General features: G+C 37.7%; 1 protein-coding gene across 1 annotated transcript; it reads right to left on the bottom strand.

The window, feature by feature from the left end:
• Window positions 1–3,750: 3,750 nt before the first annotated feature.
• On the bottom strand, window positions 3,751–24,088 carry LOC138695914 (transcriptional regulator ovo-like). Its single transcript, XM_069820274.1, has 3 exons — window positions 22,427–24,088; window positions 15,895–16,175; window positions 3,751–7,525 (listed from the first exon to the last, which is right to left on the bottom strand). The coding sequence occupies exons 1-3, from the start codon at window positions 23,897–23,899 to the stop codon at window positions 7,207–7,209; spliced, it is 2,073 nt and encodes a 690-aa protein (XP_069676375.1). The 5' UTR covers window positions 23,900–24,088; the 3' UTR covers window positions 3,751–7,206.
• Between the last annotated feature and the right edge of the window lie 276 nt (window positions 24,089–24,364).

Below are 24,364 nucleotides of genomic sequence, written 5' to 3'. Positions count from 1 at the left end.
CATCCCATTGTAACCTGCCCGAATTCACGCGGTATTAATGGTATACCTGCGTGTGGTCAGTTTCGACAGGAAGTTTTCACTAAGTGCATGCAGGCATTTTAACGCAGTATGGCCACTAAAAGAAGTGAGTGACACTTTAGAAGCCATTAGAATAATTGAGGACCGTTTTTGCAAAACTTGCTAACTGTAAAAACTAAATTTTATAGGAGAGACAGAAAACTGAAATAACTGCAAGTTTTGCTACAACTCTCAGATAGCAGAAAGCAAGTTTTGAAAAAACAATCACACTTTAACACACTACTGTGAAGGCAATAATAAGATTTTCCTAAGAAGCCTTTAACATCATGTAGAGGCCTGCCTTACGTTAACTAATCCACCAAAATCTCAATTTTGAAAATTTTGCAGTTAGCAAGTTTTGCAAAAACGGTCTTCAATTGTGAACATTTCTATGAAGCTAGAGGAGGGAGCAGTGAAATTGCAACTGAAATAATGAACATAAAATGTAATTTAGAAAGTGTATATTGGGCAAGTAGGGACCAACAGAGTAAAATGACTGATTACTTCACTCCTAAGTAAAGAAGTATGGTGAGTAATGAACAAACTGTTTTAATACAGAATACTGTATTTATAATTGAACGTGTATTTTATTGTGTTCAAGGTATGCTTAAAAGTGAATACATAAATCTAAAATAAGCCTAATTATGTTTATTATTTTGTGCGAGATCGTGCGTATTTGCTTGGTTTCCGCACAAAACCAACCTGCGGTAAGTCTAAAATTCCACATTCAGTATTCCCAACTGAACACACAACAATTTCCCTCTTCTTACCGCTTAAGTGACATATTCATTTTACTGCTTTAGGCTTTTAACATATTATTTTTAGAGATGTTCAATATAGTAATAATTATAAATTGGAAACTTACCACTGCAATTTCACCTAAATTGCACTGTTAATTATTATTTTTAAATATTTGCAAAAATTAAGTAAACTCTACAACTCCACTAAAGTTACTGCATTTAGTGATGCATGTAACATTAAGGAAGCCGTTTGTTTTAAGTTCGCATTTATAGACTGGGGGAAAAAAAAGACAGACATATATCACGGCCTGCTGGAGTACAGTAAACACAGAAAACATTTTAAAGCAACAATGTTGAACATAGATATTTTTGTTTTCAAAAATTGCCGTCATTGAACAGAAACCAAGATGGAGATTTCATTGCAACTAATTAGAAATTCCTCTTTCAGGTATGTAATAAACGATCTTCGCACAAAATAATGTACGATACACGAGCGGTATGTTTTCTTTCAATTCTCGGAAATTAAAAAAGCTCAACTACGTTTCGCTTTTTCAAACTTTTCCTGAACATGAAAACTTCAACATACCGCTCTTGTAACGCATATTACTATTTCATTTTCCACCTCACTAGACTGATAATATGAATGTCGGTTACTACAACTTGTTTAAAAAAACATAATTTTCAAGGTCCCTTGGATGACGTTATAACCAAGTTCTACTGTATATGCAAAACATAACTTTACTTTTATGAATATCAATCAACTAAATTCTATTTTTAGATTAGGAACTTCATTTACTAGAGAACTTATTATCTAAATCATCATAATAATCCCATTCCTCAGATTACAGTACCTGGCCGCATTATTATAATCACTCACATTTTTACTATACTTTACATATTACTTCCTCATTTGAGGGAGAAAATTTTGCTCCTGGATGCCTGGTTAACACAGTTAAACACCCAATATCAGTCATGATATGGTCTGTGATATCAGGCAAAGGTTCAGGACGACTCTGCATTGTTCAGGGAACAATGAAACAAGATCAATATATCCAGGTACAGTATTGGAAAACAGGCTTAGCCCTCAGCTGAACGAATGGTTCCCAAATGGGGAGAAATATATTTTTATGCATGATGGTGCACCTTGCCACACTGCTAGGAGAGTCAAAACGTTTCTGGCTTCCAAAAACATTCCACTTTTGTCATGGCCAGGAAACTCACCGGACTTGAATCCCTTTGAGAACGTCTCGGCCTTGGTAAAAAGAGAGATGGCAAAAGAATTTATTACTACCAGAGTTCGATTTATTGAAAGGCTGATACATGTTTGGAATCACAATGAGAGGATGCAGGAAATAATACAGAAGTGTATTGTAAGCATGCCAAAGAGAATTGAAGCTGTAATTAAAGCCAAAGGAGGTCGTATGAAATACAGAAATTTCTGTAAAAATTGAGGTGTGGTTGGTTATTCATCAATATTTCTGAATTAACATTGTTATAATGGTAATTTTACTTAATATTGTTTAAAAATTAAATATGTAATGTGAATTCTGCTTAAGAAAGGAAACCAGAGTTCAAATGAGGAAGTAATATGTAAAGTATAGTAAAAATATGAGTGATTATAATAATGTGGCCAGGTACTGTAAATGTTCTACAAAGTTTCAAGTTTACCAGCATATTACTTCTATGTCACGCATCACTGAAATACATAAAAAGAAATCAGGTACATCAAGTTAAATTTTTTCACCGAGTTATGTCTTCCATGGATTTATGTGATGCTTGGGTAGGAGTAAACATACTACTGGAAAAACTGCAAAATCCAGCTTCAGACGAACTTTTAGAAAATCACAAAACTTCACTGTATATCTCACATCTCTCAACATTGCGAAAAAATTATCTTCTGAGATAATACAGTAAAGAATACAACACATTTACTGTACTAAAACAACAATTATTCTAATTTTACTGAATTTATTTTTCTATTTGAAAATAAACAAACATTGCATTCTTTTCATGATGTAAAAATAAATAATTTCACATGAGTGAAGAACAGAAAATCTCTTAATTTCCTAACACGAATTTAATGAAATTCGCGAGGACTTGAGAAATTCAAACATATGAACTTTTATTGACGGAACCACAGATTACATGGATCAGCATGTTGCAAATCTGATTACTTGGCAAGTAAAGTGAGGATGAACCAAGTCGCCTCATTTGGTTTCCTGTAAAGTTTTGCAGAAAACCGTAACTCCACAATTATGAACTTCTTTGATGATCGATTTCAAGGGAAAAATTGTTCCGGGGCCGGGTATCGATCCCGGGACCTCTGGTTGAACGTACCAGCGCTCTACCACTGAGCTACCTGGGAACTCCACCCGACACCGTCTCAACTTTTCCCTTTATATCCACACAACTCGCGTGGGCTGACGAAACGCCAGAGACCCACAACGAGTGCACACAATCTCTGTGTGACTTGGAATTGTGGTTTTCTGTTAACGTACACAGTAACATATATAAAATTAGCATATCCTTAATGAATACATCCTAAGTGGTATAAATGAAATTGTATAATCTGCAGGGAATCTTAAAATATGAAAATTGCGATAGTTATTTTCTTTACAGTCCGACCTTTTTTAATAAACTAGTGTGAGAAATGAAGTATATACGTTACTGTGTACGTTAACAGAAAACCACAATTCCAAGTCACACAGAGATTGTGTGCACTCGTTGTGGGTCTCTGGCGTTTCGTCAGCCCACGCGAGTTGTGTGGATATAAAGGGAAAAGTTGAGACGGTGTCGGGTGGAGTTCCCGGGTAGCTCAGTGGTAGAGCGCTGGTACGTTCAACCAGAGGTCCCAGGATCGATATCCGGCCCCGGAACAATTTTTTCCCTTGAAATTATTCAAATCTGCTTTACAGGGAGCTTCACCTGAAAGACTAGATTTGCATTCTTTGATGATCGATTGTGTAGACCAAATTACAGACATGGTCACTGCCCAGGGTGCGCCATAGGAGGCTGGTCTACACTACACCCACAATGAAACAAGATAAAGATGGACATTTGTTGGGATGCCACAGAGGAACCGGACATCCCGGAAAAAACCCCTGTGTTACCTGGATCACAGGCTTGCCCAACGCAAGTTATCAATCAGGGATATACCAGGGATCGAATGTGGGCTCACAGATTATAAATCCAGCGCTCTACGCACTAGATCACCATGGCAGCCCAAAGAAAAGCCATAAAAAGATGTGATTAATACAAATCAAGACTATGAAGTCCTTTCTATTAGTAAAGAAGATTGTGTGTGGCGAAAATACTAAAAATCCTGAGCTTGACCTGACACAAAGTGTCGTCATCCAGGATGCAGCGAAGTAGAAACCCTTGGGCATGTTTTGGGTTATTGCCCTAAAGGAGAACTACTGAGGAACAATCACCACCATAAAGTGAGAAGCTCCATCGCAACCACTCTTCGGAAGGCAAAGTGGGAGGTTTACGAAGAAGTGCACTGCTTGGCTGAGAATGGGTCAACGAGAAGAGCAGACATTATAGCCATCGATCGCCGGAATCAAAGAAGCCTCATTCTTGACCCCACTATCCGTTTCGAGAAGGATGATCAACAAGCCAACAATGTTAACAATGAAAAGAAGTCTATTTACAACCCATGTATTCCTCACTTCAGTGAGAGTTACAAAATGAATATTAATACACGGGAAGTGAAAGGACTTCTTTTTGGCGCTAGGGGAACTTCATTTAAGTTAACCAAAACCATTCTCCTTTCTCTTAAATTTTCTAATGAGGGCATTAACAAAATTTGTCTAATGGTGTTGAGAGATTCATTATCCATTTTACACAATCACTTGTATAATAGTATGTAATTTTTTTTTTCACTTCATCTCATTACTCTTCAATGTATTTTCATCTCATGTTTCTCCGAAATCAAATTGTGCTTTATTTTTTAATTTATCATTGTTCCGTATTCTCTCCGCAATCATATTGTATTTTTCATTTAACCTCTGCTTTGTATTCTGGATCCTAGTGGTCAGCCGTAGATTTCGGCCAGATGTCCCAAATTGTGGAATTTGTTATCTTCATTAAAGTTTGTGCCAATAAAGTCCTATGAAATGAAAAGACTATTTTCTGTGTATAAAAACATTTTAACAGACAAACGCACAAATCTGACAGAAGAACATTTAGAGATGTTACTACAGTGGAATCCAAATCTCATGACGTTTCACGAGAGCCAATAACATGCAAGCACGATGTTGTCAAACGTACACCGAACTCGTATGGCGGGAGGGATGGGCGGCCAATATTGAAAACAGATTCCGTTCTCAATAAGAAAACAGTTTAATACAAAAATAAATAATATATTCATACAACAATCAATAATACTATAAAAATCATTTCTTTAAATTAGTGATGTTTGCAATTCCAGAGGAAAAGCGAATGGTATGTTTTTGAAGTCATTTAAATCTAAATTCGTCACTCTTTTAGGTATATGTGTTTCCGCTTTTTGCATTTCTCTGCATACACGTAACACTGATACACTTATTGAACACGCCTCAGCAGCTAGTTCTTAACACTCAGAAATGTTAAGATTTTTATGGTTTTCTTCGGACGAATATTTTCTGAAGAAACTGTAAACATTAAATATAATTTTCCGACCTTTGCAACTATATCCACTGGATCTAATACTTTCAGTAGTACTGAACTTTCTGAATGACATAATTGAATTTTATACTCCTAATAAGCAAATAAAGTAATAAACTGATAATGGTTATTACAAACGAATTATTGATTTCACTGAAAGACACAAAGCACATCAAATACCTACACACAATGCAAACAGAAATCGAACTAGCATTCTCGGCTCTCGTTTCATAATTACTTTTTATCAGATGTTTATGTTGCTGAAGTATACTGTTTACAGTTATGGCTGATTCACAATAAACTGGGAACGGAAACGACAACGAGAACGAGAACGGAAATGTTAAAATAAATGTATTTAAATGAGAAGATTCAAAATAGTTAATTGTGAATACTCACATCTAAATACATTTTAACAATATTTCCGTTCTCGTTTTCGTTCCCGGTTTATTGTGAATCAGCCTTTAATAGTCTTGGATGTCTTGGTGCTTCAAAAGGTTTTCTTATCGGCATATATCTGTGTAAACATTAGTCCTGGAAGATCATAAAATTCAAGAATCTGCTGGGACGGGATTAAGATGCATAAAATTCGAACCGCTTGAAATAGAAATGAGATTCTTGTTTCTACATATTCAGAAAAATAATGTCATTCAACCTAATTACATGTATACTTGTTTTTTTGAAAGATGGGGCATGACAGTTAAGCGGCCGAACTTGGAACTACAGTGCTATGTTGCCAATATGGACTGCCACGCTACCAGCTGATGGAAGGTATCAATTGACGTTAAGATGGCTGACGTTAAAACATTCATTGACAATTGACGCGAAAGTAAGAAAACAATACAAAAACCTACGGAGAATCAAAGACGAAACGTACCAATGCTAACATTGTGTGCACAATAAATGTCGCCAAGAGAGCTATTAAGCACTCGCCACGTGAGAACCGTAAGTTTGGCAACTCAACCGTTGTTACCATAGCAACAGGCCTACCATGCTATATGACATTCAGTTGTTTTTCCGATCGCAACGCTCTTGTGATGTCCCATCTTTCAAAAAAACAAGTATAGAGACCCTATCACGAAGAACTGTCAGAGTGCATGTATTATTTTCACAAGTGACGTCAATGAATGTCTGTACAGGACAACGCAGCACTGTAGCTACTGGCTATTGCCGTATAAGTAAACACGCCCCAAACATCAGGAGAGTTGGATCACACGTAGCTGTTGCAGTGTGCCAATAGAAAATGAAGCAAAGTATGCAGAATGAGAAAAAAATTTATAATAGTACATATTTTTATGTTCTACTTCATTCATTGTGTAAGTTTGGGAATTTGATAATGCACTGACATCCCGTCTCTAATGAAGTTTAACTCCAAACCTTGTTGACATAATTCACGATATGCAATGTGAACTTTAATGATAATAATTCGTTGACAATTGACTGAGTAGTTGTGCGAAGTCAATCAGCACTATATAAATTATGTCTATATATTGCACTATAACTTAAAATAAATTGTACGTCACCCTATAGACTGGTGTCTAAGACAAGATTTTTCTCTAACAGGATTTAAAAATCCTAACTGCATTTCCAATCATAAAAATTGAAAACCCAAATTAAACAAGTGAAAAAAATAAATAAATAAAAAGAAAGTAATTGAAAAGGATAACACAACAATAAAAATCACTTACGACCAGGAAAAATAAATAACCTTCCTCCTCTTAATCTGTGAAACATCCATCCTTAGTCAAAAACGGTAACAACAATCCTATCTGTCTAGTGGTTTGACAGGACCTAAACTGAACACCGGAGTACTTCCCATGTTGTACACTGCAGAGTTTTGTAATCCCAGCACAGGAATTACTGATAACCCAAAGCAGCCTCCAGGTAGTCTTTTAAGCTCTGAGAGAGAAATGTAGTGACACACCCCCAGATTTATTAGTTTGTCCACGGCGAGTGATGAATTCAGATCTACAACTGGTATGACCTGCTCAGAGTCAGGCAGCAAGGCTGTTTCTCTGTGGAACATCTGCTTGTGTCGAGACAAGCCTTGTTTATTTGGGTACTCAGCAGAGCAGAGATCGCATCTGAAACAAAAGCAAATACATCATTACTCAATAGAAGGTAAACCAACATGGAGGATGACATAAAGGTAAGTGTTCACTACATCGTATCGCACACATCGGACGAATCGCACAGATCAGAAAAAGACTATCTTTGCTGTAATTGTTATGTAACCGCGTTCACTACATCGTATCGGACGCATCGCCTGTCGGCAAATCTGTCCACATTTCTCGGATGGGCAACTTTTCCTATGCGTGCAATCATGGCCTTCTTTAATAAATCAATTTTAGTTGGTCAACTGTTACTATTATGTTGTGCCATGTTCAGTGTCGCGCCAAAATGGCAGACGGAAAACTTATTTCGCGTGTAGAAAATTGCAAAGAATTATATAATTTGAGGCGTTCCCATTATAGTAATCAAGTCGTTTCTTGCAAATATATTATGTAACCAATATTTCTTTCGTTTCTTCCTCTTTAATTAAGATGCATGAAGCAATTACAAATTCTTATTCGCTAACAGACGTAATTAATAGACCTAACCTCAACTCCTCTGCTTTCAGTAATGTCAATATCGTACGACGTCATGTTTTAAACAGTTGATAGGGGAATCTGATGAGGCGATGAGGTGAAGCCGTTACAGTGAACGCACTGCACTTAAAATATCCGTTGCGTGCGATTCGTACAAGGAGTGTGATACGATGTAGTGAACGCTTACCTTTAAGGTCCATTTGAAGCAGCAACGTCTCAACAATTCCCGAATGGGAAGCATACTAAACGATAGGCGTTTTGTTGATTCAGAAAACATGTCAAGATAAGGTCGTCCTTGCAGTATAATAGTGGAAGAACAACAAAAAACAAGAAGAACAAGAAAGCGAATCACCTGATTTATCGTACCAATAAGGCCTATATTACACTACCAAATTTCTGTGCCACAGAAGTTTGATAAAATATATATGATAAAATCTTTTACAGTGTAATATACGAGGCGTGTTCTTAAAGTAAGTTCCATTTTCAATTATAGCCGTCGCATTGCTGCAATCATTATTTTGCGCATGCGTGTTTTCTTCTTCAGTCTCAGGCAAGCTGTGCATGCAGTTTCAGAGCTTCAGTCCGTGTGTGTGGTTAGTTGTGATCAGTTGAAATGTTTAAAGTGATCGAGCACCCCACTGACTGTGAGATGCAGTCTGTTATCCGTTTCTTGAATGCGAGAAACATCAAACCAGCTGACATTCATCGTCAACTTTGTGAGGTGTATGGTGATGATGCCATTAGAGATGGAATGGTCAAAAGATGGGTTAGGAAGTTCAACGAGGGCCACGTCTCTGTGCATGACAAGCAGCATACTGGTCAGCCATCTTTGATCAATGACGATTTGGTGTGTGCTGTCGATGAAAAAATTCATGAGGACAGGAGGTTCACAATTTCTTCACTTTCCTTGAATTTTCCACAAAATTGTGACAGATCGATTACGATATCGAAAATTGGGTACCCAAGATGCTCACTGAGGAACACAGACCAAACGAGCTTCCAGTGCATTGAACTTTCTCACACGTTACAGTGAGCAAGGCAATGAGTTTCTTGACCATATCGTGACAGGTGACGAGACTTGGGTATCTCACATGACACCTGAATTGAAGCAGGAGTCCATGGAATGGAGGCACACTGCATCGCCAAGGGAAAAGAAATTCAAACAAACCATGTCAACATGCAAGATCATGTGCATTGTTTTTTGGGATAGAAGAGGAGTCCTACTCATCGAATTCTTGCCTTGGGGTGAAACCATTAATAGAGAAACCTATTGTCAGACCTTGAAGAAGCTCAGTCGCGCAATTCAGAACAAGAGATGTGGGATGCTGACCGACGGAGTTGTGTTGCTTCATGACAACGCTCGGCCACACACAGCTCGTGACACCCAAAATCTCATCTCGAAATTTGGCTGGGAACAAATTGACCATCCCCCCTACAGCCCAGATTTGGCTCCGAGTGACTTTTATCTCTTCCTGCACCTCAAGAAGTTCCTCGGTGGTCTACGTTTTGATGGCGACGATGAAGTGAAAACAGCAGTGCGGGAGTGGTTCGCATCGCAGGCGGGCGAATTCTACAATGAGGGGATAGAAAGACTTGTGCCACGACTCGATAAATGCCTCAGTAATGATGGAGATTACGTTGAGAAGTAATTGAAGTGTGGGGAATACAATGCAACAAAAGTGGTTTGTAAATATCTTCCCGTTTACTTACTACACCCTTTTGGAACTTACTTTAAGAACATGCCTCGCAGCATATATGACCACTTCTAGCTGTGACATAGTTCTGTGATAAAAGTTATGGTCATCATCATACCTTTGATAAAATCTGTGACTGAGAAGAAAGAAAATGGCGGACATTAAGTACACATGGTCTGTGAAAACCACAAAACTTTTAATATCACATTATGAGCCACAAGAAATGTTTCATCATCCATTATTAAATACTTAGTATATATAGGATTTCGCATCTTGATACTTAAGTTCTCTCAGTAGAGTTCATGGATTTCTTTTATATCTTTCCTCCCTACCCCAATTTCTAACCCAAATTGTCGGCTTACAGTGTAAACCTGCTAACTAACAAAAAGGAAATTTTACAGGAGAAACAAAAACTGAGTATACATTAACTTTGAAACTTCACCATCTGTACTTTGGATTTGGTCCTAAAGTTTCAGAGTTAATTTATACTCAGTTTTTCGTTTCCCCTGTAAAATTCCCTTTTTGTTGGTTAGCAGGTTTACACTGTAAGCCGACAAAATATATTTTTTCTTTCTTTCTTTCTTCTTTAGTATTAATGCAATAACCATTAGTGTATATTTTAGAGTTACAACAAACATAGAACTATTGTGGATCCATTATTATAACTGTGATGAAAGATATGATCAAAGTTTTGACATAGTGTAATGTAATGTAGTCAAAATCTTACATTTGACCAAAAATGTTATCATATTCTGTGACAAAGAAATTTGATAATGTAATATAGGCCTAAGTCCAGCACTGAGCGCAAATTTTGGAATAAGCTTCCATGCCCTCGAACAATCCATATGAAACTTTGCTTTGTAATTAAGTGTAATTAATGCTTGTTCTAGAAGAATTGCAAGAACAAGCATTAATTCATCATGAGAAATTAAAAGGACTATCACATAACATCTGAGAGAATTTGAGATTTGAAAACAAACTTTTAAGGTAAAGGTAAAAGTATCCTCTTCAGATGCCATGAAGGCACTTAGCAGGAGGACACAGAGGAAGAACTCCATGCTTTTATGACCTCAGCACTAGAATGAGATTATGGCCGGAACCACACTCCAACTGTCTTTTTACCTCTGAGGACAGAGATTGAGTGAACTCTGGGGCCATTCTGGAAGTCTGGCAACAAAGAAAAATTCTGCTACAACATAGGATTGAATCTGAGACCTTCCACTTGCTGTTAAGAGTTTAAAATTATTTTAATACTGTGAAGAATGGCGCGTTCTGGATTGTGTCGGGGAGTGTGCATACGCATCTAGCAAGAGAAAAGTGCAGGGCAAAATGGGAACTCCAGAAGGTCGCAAGATACAGAGCGAGGGGGAAGGCTACGGTGACAGCAGGGACAAATGAAACATCTAGATGCGGGTCGCCCATGAATATTCTAGAACCAGCGTGGCAGTGAAATTTCTAGTATGTGTGTGAGGTATAAATAAAACTGTGAGTTGCTGACAGGGCAAGTCAGTCTTCGGAAGCAAGCGAGCGACGCAGCTGAGAGACCTAGGTTCGATGTACAGTGAACCGCAGCTGGGAGACCTGGTTCGACGTGCAGTGAACCGCAGTTGGGAGATCTGGATTCGACGTGCAGTGAACCGCAGTCTGGAGACCTGGGTTCGACGTGCAGTGAATCACAGTCGGGAGACCTGAGTTTGACACTCAGTGAACTTGAATGGTAAGCTAGAAGAACTAGCCTAGACAAGTGAAGTGTGAACTGAGAACTGACAGATTCGTTCTGCACATAGTGCATTGTGGACATTAATTATAATTAGAATTACATTGTTGTGCTACTTAATTTTGCACGTCGTGAATTGGCATTGTTCCTGTGTTGAGAGTAATAACCACTGTTGTCGGGTGTTGTTGGTTGTAAATAAAAGAAAAAGTCACAATGCTTAACCCTCGCATTACAAATGGAGTCTATTCTGGAGCTTACTACTACGTGTTTTTAAATATTATTGAAATCTTTAACTCCTATCATCTGTTATTTTATCTTTCCCTTAATTGCACTAAGATAAATATATATTGAAAATAATTCTCTCTTCCCACTCGGAAATATTATTAAAAATGTGGACCAAAATGGATTCCATACCGTAATAACTGAGATGACGCTAGTATTCACAAAAATTGACTTTACACAGCTGTGGAATACACTGTTGATATATCCCAAGCTGATTGTTGCCCTTTACAGTTATATTGGCAGGAGTTTTCCCTCTTGACGTAGATGTCATCTCACTGACTAGCATAAAGCTCAGAGAATGACCTTGGCCTTGATGTTCCTTCAGCATTACCACAATGATGGTGATCAATTTCTGGACAGACTGTGACAGGAGATGAGACATGGGTGCAGTTCGTGAATGCTGAGATCAAAGAACAGTCAAACCAATGGATGCACACTCAATCTCCGAACAAACCAAAAATATTCAAACATACATTCTCAATATTAACAGCATCAAAATGACAATAGAAGAAAAAGCACTGATTCAATATGAAAAACTTGCCAGATTACCAGGAAACAATTGGCATTCATACAGTCCTCTCTGTAGATTGAAAACTCAAAAAAGTTTCATATCCCTTGTTCAAGAATTAAAACAGAAAATCAATATCCCGAATTTAAAAGAAAACTTACAAATTAAACCAAACCCTTTAACTCTATTAAATATAGAATATAATCTAAATTTAACAGAAGAAATAGTGAAATCAGAAGTAAACACTGAAATACTGAAACAACTGTCTTTAGAGACAATTAATATTAGGTACCCTCCACAAAACTGGCTTCATTTATACACCGACGGATCCTTGATCGCCAGAGAACAAGGTGCCGGTGCAGGTGTTACGTGCTGTCTCTTCTCACTTTATAGATCTCTTGGATATGGAACAACAAGTTTTGATGGTGAAATCATTGCAATAAGTGAAAGTCTCAGGAATCTTCTATGCCACATCAATAAATTTAAGAATGTAGTTATATTGTCAGACTCCAAAGCAGCTATTCTATCAATAGTCTCTAAACACACACCTTCATCTCAAACAGCAGAAATAAATAAAATGCTCTCTCAATTAATATCACTCAATAAAATAATTGTATTCCAATGGATACCATCCCATTGTGGAATCCTGGGAAACGAGAATGCAGATGCTTTAGCAAAGAAGGGCAGCACTGCTACTTACAGACCTGTTACTAAATCTACATATTACTCTGTGGAAAGATTTATTAAATCTACATACTTAGACTTCAACAAACAAAATTTGATAACACAATCCCAAGGGAAAAAATGGAACTCTCTGCATCAAAATCCACAGTTAATTCCCGATTTACCACGAAAATCGTCTGTAGCTGCATTTAGATTGGCAATAGGCCATGATTGTTTGGCCAAACACCTGCATAGAATTGGAATATATCAGTCCCCTAACTGCCCATTATGCAACTCAAACCAAGAAATGGATTTGGAACACCTCAAAATCTGTGCTTCAGTGGCTGAGCATGATAATATCTTTGAAAAATATTGGAGTGCAAGAGGTCAAATGACTTTATTGTCAAACACCTGGCATTAGAAAACAACAACAACATTCTCAAACCAAAAGATGATGACTAAAGTTTTTTGGGATCAAAAAGGAGTATTGTTGACAGAGTTTGTGGTGCCCGGGACAACAATAACAGCAGATGTGTATTGTGAAACGCTAAAGAAGCTTCAGAGAACAATCCAAAACAAATGCAGCGGATTGCTCTCCAAGGATGTCATTCTTCTCCATGACAATGCAAGGCCCCATACTGGTGCTCGCACAAAGGCTTTATTGGACAAGTACACATGGAAAATTTTCGAATATCCCCCCTACAGTCCAGACTTGGCACCGAGTGAATACCACCTCTTTCCCAAGATGAAGAACTGGTTAGTCACTCAACGCTTCAATGACAATGAGGAGCTCATGGATGGAGTGAAAACCTGGCTGAGTACAAAGGCAGTGTCCTTTTATGAAGAAGAAATACACAAGGTAGTCCTTTGCTATGACAAGTGCTTGAATTTAGATGGGGACTATGTTGAAAAATAGTGTCACTATCCAGGAACGTTTTCCAGGCAATAAATAGTTTGTAACATTGTTTTTTTTTTTTTTTCGTAGCCAATCGGAAGTGTGTGTGTGTGTGTATGTGTATCTAATGCTCTGGATTTAACAATGAAGTCATCATCCTTCTTGCTTCCCAATATTTTGATGGAAGGTCCACAAATGTCCTAAGAGTTTCACAATTAGCCAGGTGCTCCATCTCCATGTCCTCTTTTCTGGTGCACAGTAAGCATTTTTGGTGAATTCAGTACTCCAATACGATGGAGGTGTTTACTGAGGCAATCATGACCAGTAATCAATCTAAACATGGTCACGGCAGATTTTCGAGGTAAATCAGGAATTAGTTTTGGATCTTTGAATGATTCTTTCCATTTTGAATTTTGATGTTTTGCCTGTTCACTGTAACTTATTCTTTTTATGACTCACTTTATTGATTCATATGGGAACTTGAAATTTGTTTTTAAGTTGATATAAGTTCCTTTCTTTGCTAACATATCTGCTTTCTTGTTACCATTCAGTCCGCAGTGGGCCAGGATCCATTGGAAGACCACTTTTTTATTTAGCATTTGAATTTATTTTACCATGCAATGAATTTTTTTTTCACTTTTTCCATTTTAGGGGTTGTAGTTGAGCTGATGGACTGGATTGCAGCTTTGGAGTCAGACAGGATGACTATGTTTTTGGCCAATCGGAAGTTGATTTCTGAATAGCCCTCATATGTAGCGTCATCTACCATTTTGAGTGGGTGCTTATTATAATTTATGCTAATGTTTCAGTGAGAACAATTCAAAGTTTGTTTTTTCTATATTCACAGTTATAAGGTTTTCTGTACTCCACTTGTGAAGACCATTGTGAAAGAAAGAAACTATTTCTAAAACTTTCATAAACAGTTGCCGAAACATGTCTGTCATGGTGGTGGCTCGTGATAAAATATTATGTGTGTTCACAATTTTGTGTTCCAAAATCGAAGAGAATTTGAAATCTTACGTTTTTAGCCTAATATGAAATGCCATGATTCAAATGTTTCACTGTCGAAAAAAACCGTATATAAATTCAAAACAACATATAATAATAATAATAATAATAATAATAATAATAATAATAATAATAATAATAATAATAATAACGAAACCTAGTCTTTTTATTTTCAATTTTTCCTGGAAAGCCAGTTTACCCAGTTATTTACTCTTCAAAATTACTTGAACAGAGTTCATTGTTTACGTCTGTTAAAAATTAATACATAAAACAATTTACAAAAGCGTGTGTTCAGTAATATACTCTATTTTGATTCACAACACACTGATACACTATAGCCTATACCAGTACTGTAATCTCATTCGCATAGATTGATTACTATAAATACATGCCAGTAAATATTATTCTTAAATAATATACACCACCATACAGATATTTAAATTCATACCACCATCACATTCAGCCAGCACGTGTTTGAAAGCCAAACTATGCTATATGCCGAAACTGAAGTATAGTAATTCACAAACTACACTCTCGTAGCAGCACTGTACACACATCGACATAAAGTAAACGTTCCGACAGTGAGATGCTGACACCTGCAGGCTAAAATACAGACTTTTCTCCTCGATATATAGCACGTAAACGATAGGCATCGATGCACCTGCCATCTGTAGGATAGATTCACTGTTCACTTTATGCTTTGTGCTCTTGACGAGTCATAAGCGGCCAGCGAAAGACAATTTTCTCCCGCGCATGCGTGAAATTTCTGTAACCTTCTTGAAAAGAGCACGGCTTGTACGTGAACGGATGTTGCCAAGTTTACATAAGAAGTTTATGCAAGATGCGGGAAGTTTAAAATACTCGATCCTGATATTATACATCCCCACTACGCCAATACGGTATTAAATAATAAAACTAGTCGTGCATTAATGGAAACAAGGTGTTCACGTGCTCTTGTGCTTTTATTGACGCACCGCCACTGGTCTGTCACAAAATGACGCAAATGAGATAATCTTACCCTCAAACAGAGAGTATCATACCTGTAATACAAGTGCTCTTACACAAGTAAGCTAGTTTTACAAATATATCCAAAGCTACCTGTATGACAATTTTTCAGAGCTAAGATGGAGGGCCATGTGCCGATTGAGAATCTCTTGTGTAGAGAAGGCTTTGTCACACACTTGGCACATATGCCTGCCCATCAGACTGCCTCTTCCTCCTCTGCCTCTTCCTCTTCCTCTCAAGGGAGTATGAAATGGGGCCAGAGGTGGATCACCAGCTGTCAAGTCCACAGTGGGAAGGCACAGGGGGCGTTCAACTTGCTGTGCTTGTTGTCTCTGACGTGTATTTCCCCGTCCATGAGGTACAGCAAAGTTGTTCTGAAATTTTCAGAATAAAATCAGTATACCAAGTAAAATCTATAAACCATTTTATTACCATACTAATGGCTTGTGCAGCAACTGCTGCAAACTAAGTTCATTAGACATTCAAATAAACATTTTTCAGATTTATTTTCAATGAAAAATACCAGATGTTGTGAAAGTTATTTGCTTCCATAATAATGAAACATAATCCCTCTGAATGGTTTTTTTATCCCAAATACATTTTCTTGAACCTATACATGTTCAGTTTTTGAGTTTGAACGCGAAAACGCAAGTACCAATGTCAGGACGATCAGTGAGTTAATCATGTGGGAGTAAAGCAATAGCTATTTCAGGTCATTGTGTATTGTAGTGAAAGTTAAAAAAATGTCAGGTTTGCCATGCTTTCGAACAATAGACATAGCATCTTGGTATAGCTGCTGCATGTTTCGTGAACTACTTTGAAATGTAGAGGGTAAAATCATTTTATCCTACTAAGAAATCTTGCTGAAATGATCAGGAGACTACAATACTTTGTAGGCCTCTTATTTAACCTTAGGAACTTTTATTTTTGCGCTCTCTCGAGTCAATACTGAAGAGAATCACGCATATAAATATCTACACCACACAGCCATTAAATATATGAAAAAGACCCAACCCCACTTGATTAATTAATAACTATAAAAATATTTTATATTTAATAATATTATTATATACTATATAGCCGCCATTCAGTAAATTATAGAAATGATGATCTAACTTAAGATATTCTCTACATCTGCTTATATAACCCGAAAACGTTTCACTTTCATATCATCTATATAACATTAATAATATGTAATATAATTAATGAAAAATAGTCTCATCATGGCATAATAATATTTCATTTCTAATGGTAATAATGTCATCAAACTACCTCAAGTTTTGTAGTTTTTAATATCCAATACACAGCTGTACTCAGAAATTACACGCTACAGAATCAGACGTGTAAATTATTTTTAGTGAAGCCTTAAAGTTTTTAATAACCATTTGAATTTGAGCTCTAAATATGTCAGCAATCCTGCTGGTCATGGCCTTCCTGTAATATTGTTTATTGTAGTGTGTGTTTTGTTTTATTCTGAATTCTCAAAACTGACGACAGATGGATTTTGGAAAATAGGAAAATGATATAGGAAAATTAACATTTCATTGAAAACTACTATTTTTCTGAAAAACTTTGGGTTCCAAGCTTCAAAATGAGGGGTCATTTATTAAAATCCGTTCAGCCGTTTTCCCGTAATTTCCATTACCAGTTCAAATTATATATATAGATATTTTAAGAGATGAAGAGGACAGCTGTTAATTCCATCTTGTGCTCATTGCCCTGAAGTTACTAATGCTAAAAAATGACCATAATTACTGGCAACACATTGTTGACAATGACGTGCTTGAAAATACTACAAATTCCGAGAAAAACTCAACTTCCACCACATCACCTGCAAACCTGGATCACCTGCATGACAGTCTGATGCTCTAGATCGGCAGTCATCAGCACAGAGCACCCTCGGGCTAGCGTCTATTATCCACGCAAAAGACATTGCACTAGCGTGCATCCATGCACAGGTATGCTTCCTATCTCTCCTTTCTGCATGACGGAGCTTATTACGTTGCACTCGTTACACTTTACCCATTTCAGCGAGTGCTAATGCCACTGCTCTAGATCATGCAGCCACCACAAGAGTTTAATACAGTGTTAATACTCTTTGTGAATCAGAGAAAGATATGTAAAAAAGAAGTCATGCCTACATCTTCTACCATGAAAAGGAATATGAAGAAACAAATATATGAAGTATATGGCACTACTCTCTGTATATCGGCGAATGTTAGAAGAAGAAGCCTTTGCAAAAGAATTTTTTTACTTGGTTATTTAACTACGCTGTATCAACTATTGTGTTATTTAGTGTCGAAGGAATAGTGAGATATTTGGCGAGATGAAGCCGAGAATTCAGCATAGATTACCTGACTCTCGCCTTACGGTTGGATAAAACCTCGGAAAAAACCCAACCAGGTAATCAGCCCAGGCGGGAATCGAACCCATGCCCAAGCATAACTCTGGACCAGTAGGCAAATGCACTACCGCCTGAGCTATGCCAGTGGTTGCAAATGAATTAATAAATGCTTAGACTACAAAGCTGTGGAGTAACAGCATGCCTGACTGTGAAACAAGTGTGCTCGGGTTCCCATCCTGATTGGAACAAGTTGCCTTATTGGGGATTTTTCCGGGGTTTTCCTGCAACCCATTAGGAGCAAATGCTGGGTAACTCATTTCGCTGGCACTATCTCCGCACTCAAATCTAGATAACCATAACAGCTGATAAACCGTAAAATAACCAATAAGAAAATAAACAATTGCTTCGATGTTAACGGAGGTTACCTTGAGCACTTAATAAACTGATGCAACCTAACAGCTCATTTAATTGCTATTATTAATTTAGCATCTTTACATACCTCACCTCATTTCAAACATGCTGTAACTTCTTTATAAGACCACAGTTTAGAAAAAATGTTTCGAACAAAAGTTGCCCGATTTGTTAAGGAGAAACAGAATATCCAAAAATCATTGAATTTGGTATTCCCAAGAAGCTAGTTCGATTAATTAAAATGTGTCTCAGTGAAACATACAGCAGAATCCATATACGGTAGACCACTTTCTGTCAGATGCTTTTCCAATTCACTGCGGGCTAAAGCAAGGACATGTATTATCACCTTTACTTTTTAACTCTGCTCTACAATATGACATTAGGAAAGTCCAGGATAACAGACGGGGATGGGGGGGACCGGAACCGATTTAATCAGCTGCTTGTTTATGTGGTGAATATGTTAGGAGAAAATCCACAAACTATTAAGGAAAACATGGAAATTTTACTTCAAGCAAGTAAAGAGATAGGTTTGGAAGTAAATCTTGAAAAGACAAAGTATAAGATTATGTCTCGTGACCAGAACGTAATATGAAATGGAAATATAGAAATTGGAAATTTATTCTTTGAAGAGGTGGAAAAATTAAAATATTTCAAATGACACTCGGGAGAAAATTATTATTCTGTTGAGAAGCTTTTGTCATCTAGTCTGCTTTAAAAAAAACTGAAAGTTAGAATTTATAAAACAGTTATATTACTGGTTGTTCTGTATGGCTGTGAAACTTAGACTCTCACTTTGAGAGAGGAAGGGTGCTTTTAGAATAAGATGTTTAGGAAAATATATGGGGCTAAGAGGGATGAAGTTACAAGAGAATAGAGAAAGTTACACAACGCAGAACTGCACCCATTGTATGCTTCACCTTACATAATTAGGAACATTAAATCCAGATGTGCAGGGCATGTAGTATGAACGGGTGAATCTAGAAATACGTAAAAAGTGTTAATTGGGAGACCTTTGGGGAGGCCGAAACATAGATGGGAAGATAATATTAAAATGGATTTGAGGGAGGTGGGATGTGATGGTAGGGGCTGGATTATTCTTGGTCAGGATAGGGACCAATGGCGGGCTTGTGTGAGGACGCAATGAACCTCCGGGTTCTCTACAAACCATTTGTAAGTGCAGTAAGTATGAAACTAAAATAGTTTGAATGGAACTGAAATTTCCGGAAAAGGAGGAATTTTATACACCTAAAAATATATCACTCTCAATCTAGCTTAAATCATTATACAGTGAAACTTCCCAATAACGGACACCGCCGGGGAAAAATTAAATGTCCGTTATTGAGAAGTGTCTGCTATTTAGAAAATCGTTAGTATGTACTGTATACAGTACATTAAAATTCCTCATACATATTCAACACTATATTTTACGGTACAGTACAGTAGACAGTGAGAGTGTGAGATTGTTTACAGTATTCATCCAGAGAGAAATCCCAGATAAAGGCATCTTATTTGCTCTAGCTCGGCAGAATCATTCATATGTTAAATTGTCAATGGCAATCCCCTCAGTTTTAGGAAAAGCTCTTTTTGTGTTCTCATTTGCATTCTCAGTGTATGATTTTAAAATAACATCCTTGTTTTTCAAAACATCATTAACCTGAGTTTTTCCCACATTAAACTTTGTGGCCAGCTCATGAACACTTAATTTCTCCTTCTCACTATGCTTTACAATATCCACTTTATCTTTCAGTGACAAACGTTTACGTTTTTGTGACATTTTTAATGTGACTGTACTTCCGGACACTCAACTTGACAAACTAAGAAAGTACAGACTGCTCACGTGCAGTATCACAAGTAACAACTATCCTGCTTACTTACTTACTGGCTTTTAAGGAACCCGAAGGTTCATTGCCGCCCTCACATAAGCCCGCCATTGGTCCCTATCCTGAGCAAAATTAATTCATTCTCTATCATCATATCCCACCTCCCTCAAATCCATTTTAATATTATCGTCCCATCTACGTCTCGGTCTAACTAAAGGTCTTTTTCCCTCCGGCCTCCCAACTAACACTCTATATGCATTTCTGGATTCGCCCATACGTGCTACATGCCCTGCCCATCTCAAACGTCTGAATTTAATGTTCCTAATTATGTCAGGTGAAGAATACAATGCGTGCAGTTCTGTGTTGTGGAACTTCCTCCATTCTCCTGTAACTTCATCCCTCTTAGCCCCAAATATTTTCCTAAGAGCGGTTAAATAGACGTCAACAAACAAAATTTGATAACACAATCCCAAGGGAAAAAATGGAACTCTCTGCATCAAAATTCACAGTTAATTCCCGATTTACCACGAAAATCGTCTGTAGCTGCATTTAGATTGGCAACAGGCCATGATTGTTTGGCTAAACACCTGCATAGAATTGGAATATATCAGTCCCTTAACTGCCCATAATGCAACTCAAACCAAGAAATGGATTCGGAACACCTCAAAATCTGTGCTTCATTGGCTGGTCATGATAATATCTTTGAAAAATATTGGAGTGCAAGAGGTCAAATGACTTTATTGTCAAATATATATATATATATATTTTTTTTTTTATGTACCGAAGTACATATGATATTTCCATGCAGATATTCTGCGTCATCACATGATGAAAGAGTGATGGAACGGAGAAAAATTCTCTCCGGCGCCGGGATTTGAACCCGGGTTTTCAGCTCCGTTCCATCACTCTTTCATCATGTGATGACGCAAAATATCTGCATGGAAATATCATATGTACTTCGGTACATCAAAATATATATGATATGTGTAATAAATCACTTTGTGATTTAAGACGGCGCCCATACCGTCGGATCCCGGCCAATCAGTCACTCATCTGAGTGCACCTCAACACATGTATGGACTTCGGTCCTGCGTTCATAGACATCAATGACGTAGTGCAGAGGGCGGCCACTAGAGGGAACCCAAGAGATGGAGCTTAATCTGAGATGATTCTAAACGGCGTCGGGATTGTATCCGGCATGGCTTAGTGGATAAAGCATCAGCACGTAGAGCTGAAAACCCAGGTTCAAATCCCGGCGCCGGAGAGAATTTTTCTCCGTTCCATCACTCTTTCATCATTTATTGTCAAATGCCTAGCATTAGAAAACAACAACAACATATTTTCCTAAGAACCTTATTCTCAAACACCTGTAATCTCTGTTCCCCTCTCAAAGTGAGAGTCCAAGTTTCACAACTATACAGAACAACCGGTAATATAACTGTTTTATAAATTCTAACTTTCAGATTTTTCGACAGCAGACTGGATGATAAAAGTTTCTCAACTGAATAATAACAGGCATTTCCCATATTTATTCTGTGTTTAATTTCCTCCCGAGTATCATTTATATTTGTTACTGTTGCTCCCAGATATTTGAACTTCTCCACCTCTTCAAAAGATAAATTTCCAATTTTTATATTTCCATTTCGTACAATATTCTGGTCACGAGACATAATCATATACTTACAACTATGCTGCTTACCTTCAATAAAGTACAAGAATGTTCAAATGCACAATAATGATTGTTGCAAAAAACTGTTAGAATTCCGTTTAATTTACAACCCTCTTTTTATTTTTTTCACGCTGTCCGTTATTTGGAAGTTTTAATTGTTGTTGGAAGATACATATCAGTGTCCGCGTCTGTTATTGAGAATGTCCGCTATTTGGAAGAATTTTATCGTAAGGGCCAATGTTATTTTGCAGGGGAATTTTAAAATGTCCGCTTATTGGGAAGTGTCCATTAAGGGAAGTTTCACTGTACTTGGATTTTCAGAGATGAACATAGTACTTGCTAGAACACTGAAAATATTTATAGCTACTTAAGTAATACTACCTGCTGCTTCCTCGAAGATGATGTTTGCTGGGTTATGATGGAGATGGCATGGTCCAAACTGAGGACTGTCACAGGCTGTGAAGTTGGCACTGCTGACTGTGGAGCAGCAGATGGTTGTTGTGGAGAACCCTGCTGTGCTCCAATGCAGCAGCCTGTGCCCCCAGCAAGCGTGACTGTAATGCCTCTACTAGCTAGGATGTTGACTGCAGCTTTGGCATCACTAATGTTCTTTCCTCCACCTGTTGAGGGCTGACCAGAGACTGCTCCCCCTTGAGGCTCTATCACAGACAGAGTTATAGAGTCTGTTAAGTGTATTATCGATTCTGATCTTCCACTATTATTTGCAGAACTCTGAACATTCCCAATCACTGGCCCACTATCTGTCCTCTTCTGCATTGCTATCACGTGGCAATCAGCATTATCGTTTCGGTCAGGTATAAGAACATCCTTACTTCGTTGCTTTTTCAGAGATATGTGTGGAGGACTGGCAACAACATCTGGTCTTCTCTGCCGCAAAGCCATTCCATGTTTAACAACAGTAGGTCTCCTTATGTCGTGTTGTGATCGTGTCAGTGAACGATTCTTCTGCTGATCCATATTTTTTTTTGGTCTGCCACGTTGACGGTAGTTGTTCTGCACCTGAGGGGAAGGTTGCTGCTGAGCCACTGTCTGTGCTACGTTGTGGCTCATCTGATGTGGCGACAAATGCCGTGGTGGTGGGATAGGGAGACGCTGGACTTGTTGCACAGGAGGTGATTGTCGATGTGGTATGGAATACTGTTGTGATGGGGGCGGAGGCTTTGATGACTGCTGTCTACTGCTGCTATGGGCAACTTGTTGGTGAGACAACAACTCTCTTACATTAGAAAAGATCTGATTCCCACATTTGGAGTGACTGCATTCAGAGTGACTACATTTATAATGTCCAGCTCTTGCTCGATGTTCTTCCAAGTCTGATGACTGTTCACCACATACATCACAACAAGATAAAGCAGAAGTTACAAAAAGGCTGTCTAGTGAAACGCAATCGGAACCAAATTCATCAGTGATATTCGTAACATTTGATGGAGATGTAGTGACAGCAATAGGATTATTACCTGTCAAAGGATCACAGAGAAAACCAAGAAGTAGGGAGTCTGTGGAGCTTTCTGAGCTGTCATTTTCATCTTCTAACTCTGCCTGTACTTGGTCTGATAACATTATGGAATCCTGTTCTTCTATTGGCTTCACAAGGGATATTCGATACTTAACATTATCTGCAACTACAGTGTCCATATCCTTGCAGTTAAAATTCTCCGCATTAGAGGTTCGAAATGTTTCTCTCTGTCCAGCATTTTGATCATTTGGTTCTTTTGATACAACACCTGGATTCTGTGGAGATGGTGATTGCTGATCTTGTCCAAATCCTGATGATGGTGTGAGGAAACCTGGATAACTGGTTTCTGCCGATGTGATCTCATTAATTTCAATCATTTCTGAAGATGGGAGAAGACTATTACAGAAATCGTCTCCATAATCAAGGACTGATTGAAGTTGCTTACTTGGAGCTGGACTATAACACACAGACGTGAGCCCTTGCTGCTGATTTTGATGAAGATCTAAGTCAGTGTTGATCTCAAGGCAAGTGTCTCAGGGGCGATTTCCTCATCTTGGATGTGAGGATCATCCTACAGTCATTATAGAAATAGAAATATATATATTCTCCCTGTAACATAGTCCTAGTAAGCTTATATTAAATTAATTTTCATCATTTTACTAGCTATCTCAAATATTAAATTAAGGTAATTTCATAGAAGACGGGCACTTGGTTGAATATAGTATTACCAACTTCTTTATTTCAGAGTTAAATGTTAGTGATCTTTTAGTGACTTTTACATGTTAGTTCTAGGTTTTTGTACTAGGTGTCGCCGTGATTTTCTTTTAATTTTATTGGTTATA

The sequence above is a fragment of the Periplaneta americana genome, chromosome 3 (genome assembly GCF_040183065.1).
Source record: "Periplaneta americana isolate PAMFEO1 chromosome 3, P.americana_PAMFEO1_priV1, whole genome shotgun sequence".
Lineage (NCBI taxonomy): Eukaryota > Metazoa > Arthropoda > Insecta > Blattodea > Blattidae > Periplaneta > Periplaneta americana.
Note: the sequence above shows the minus strand (reverse complement) of the source record. Positions and strands in the feature narration are given on the sequence as shown.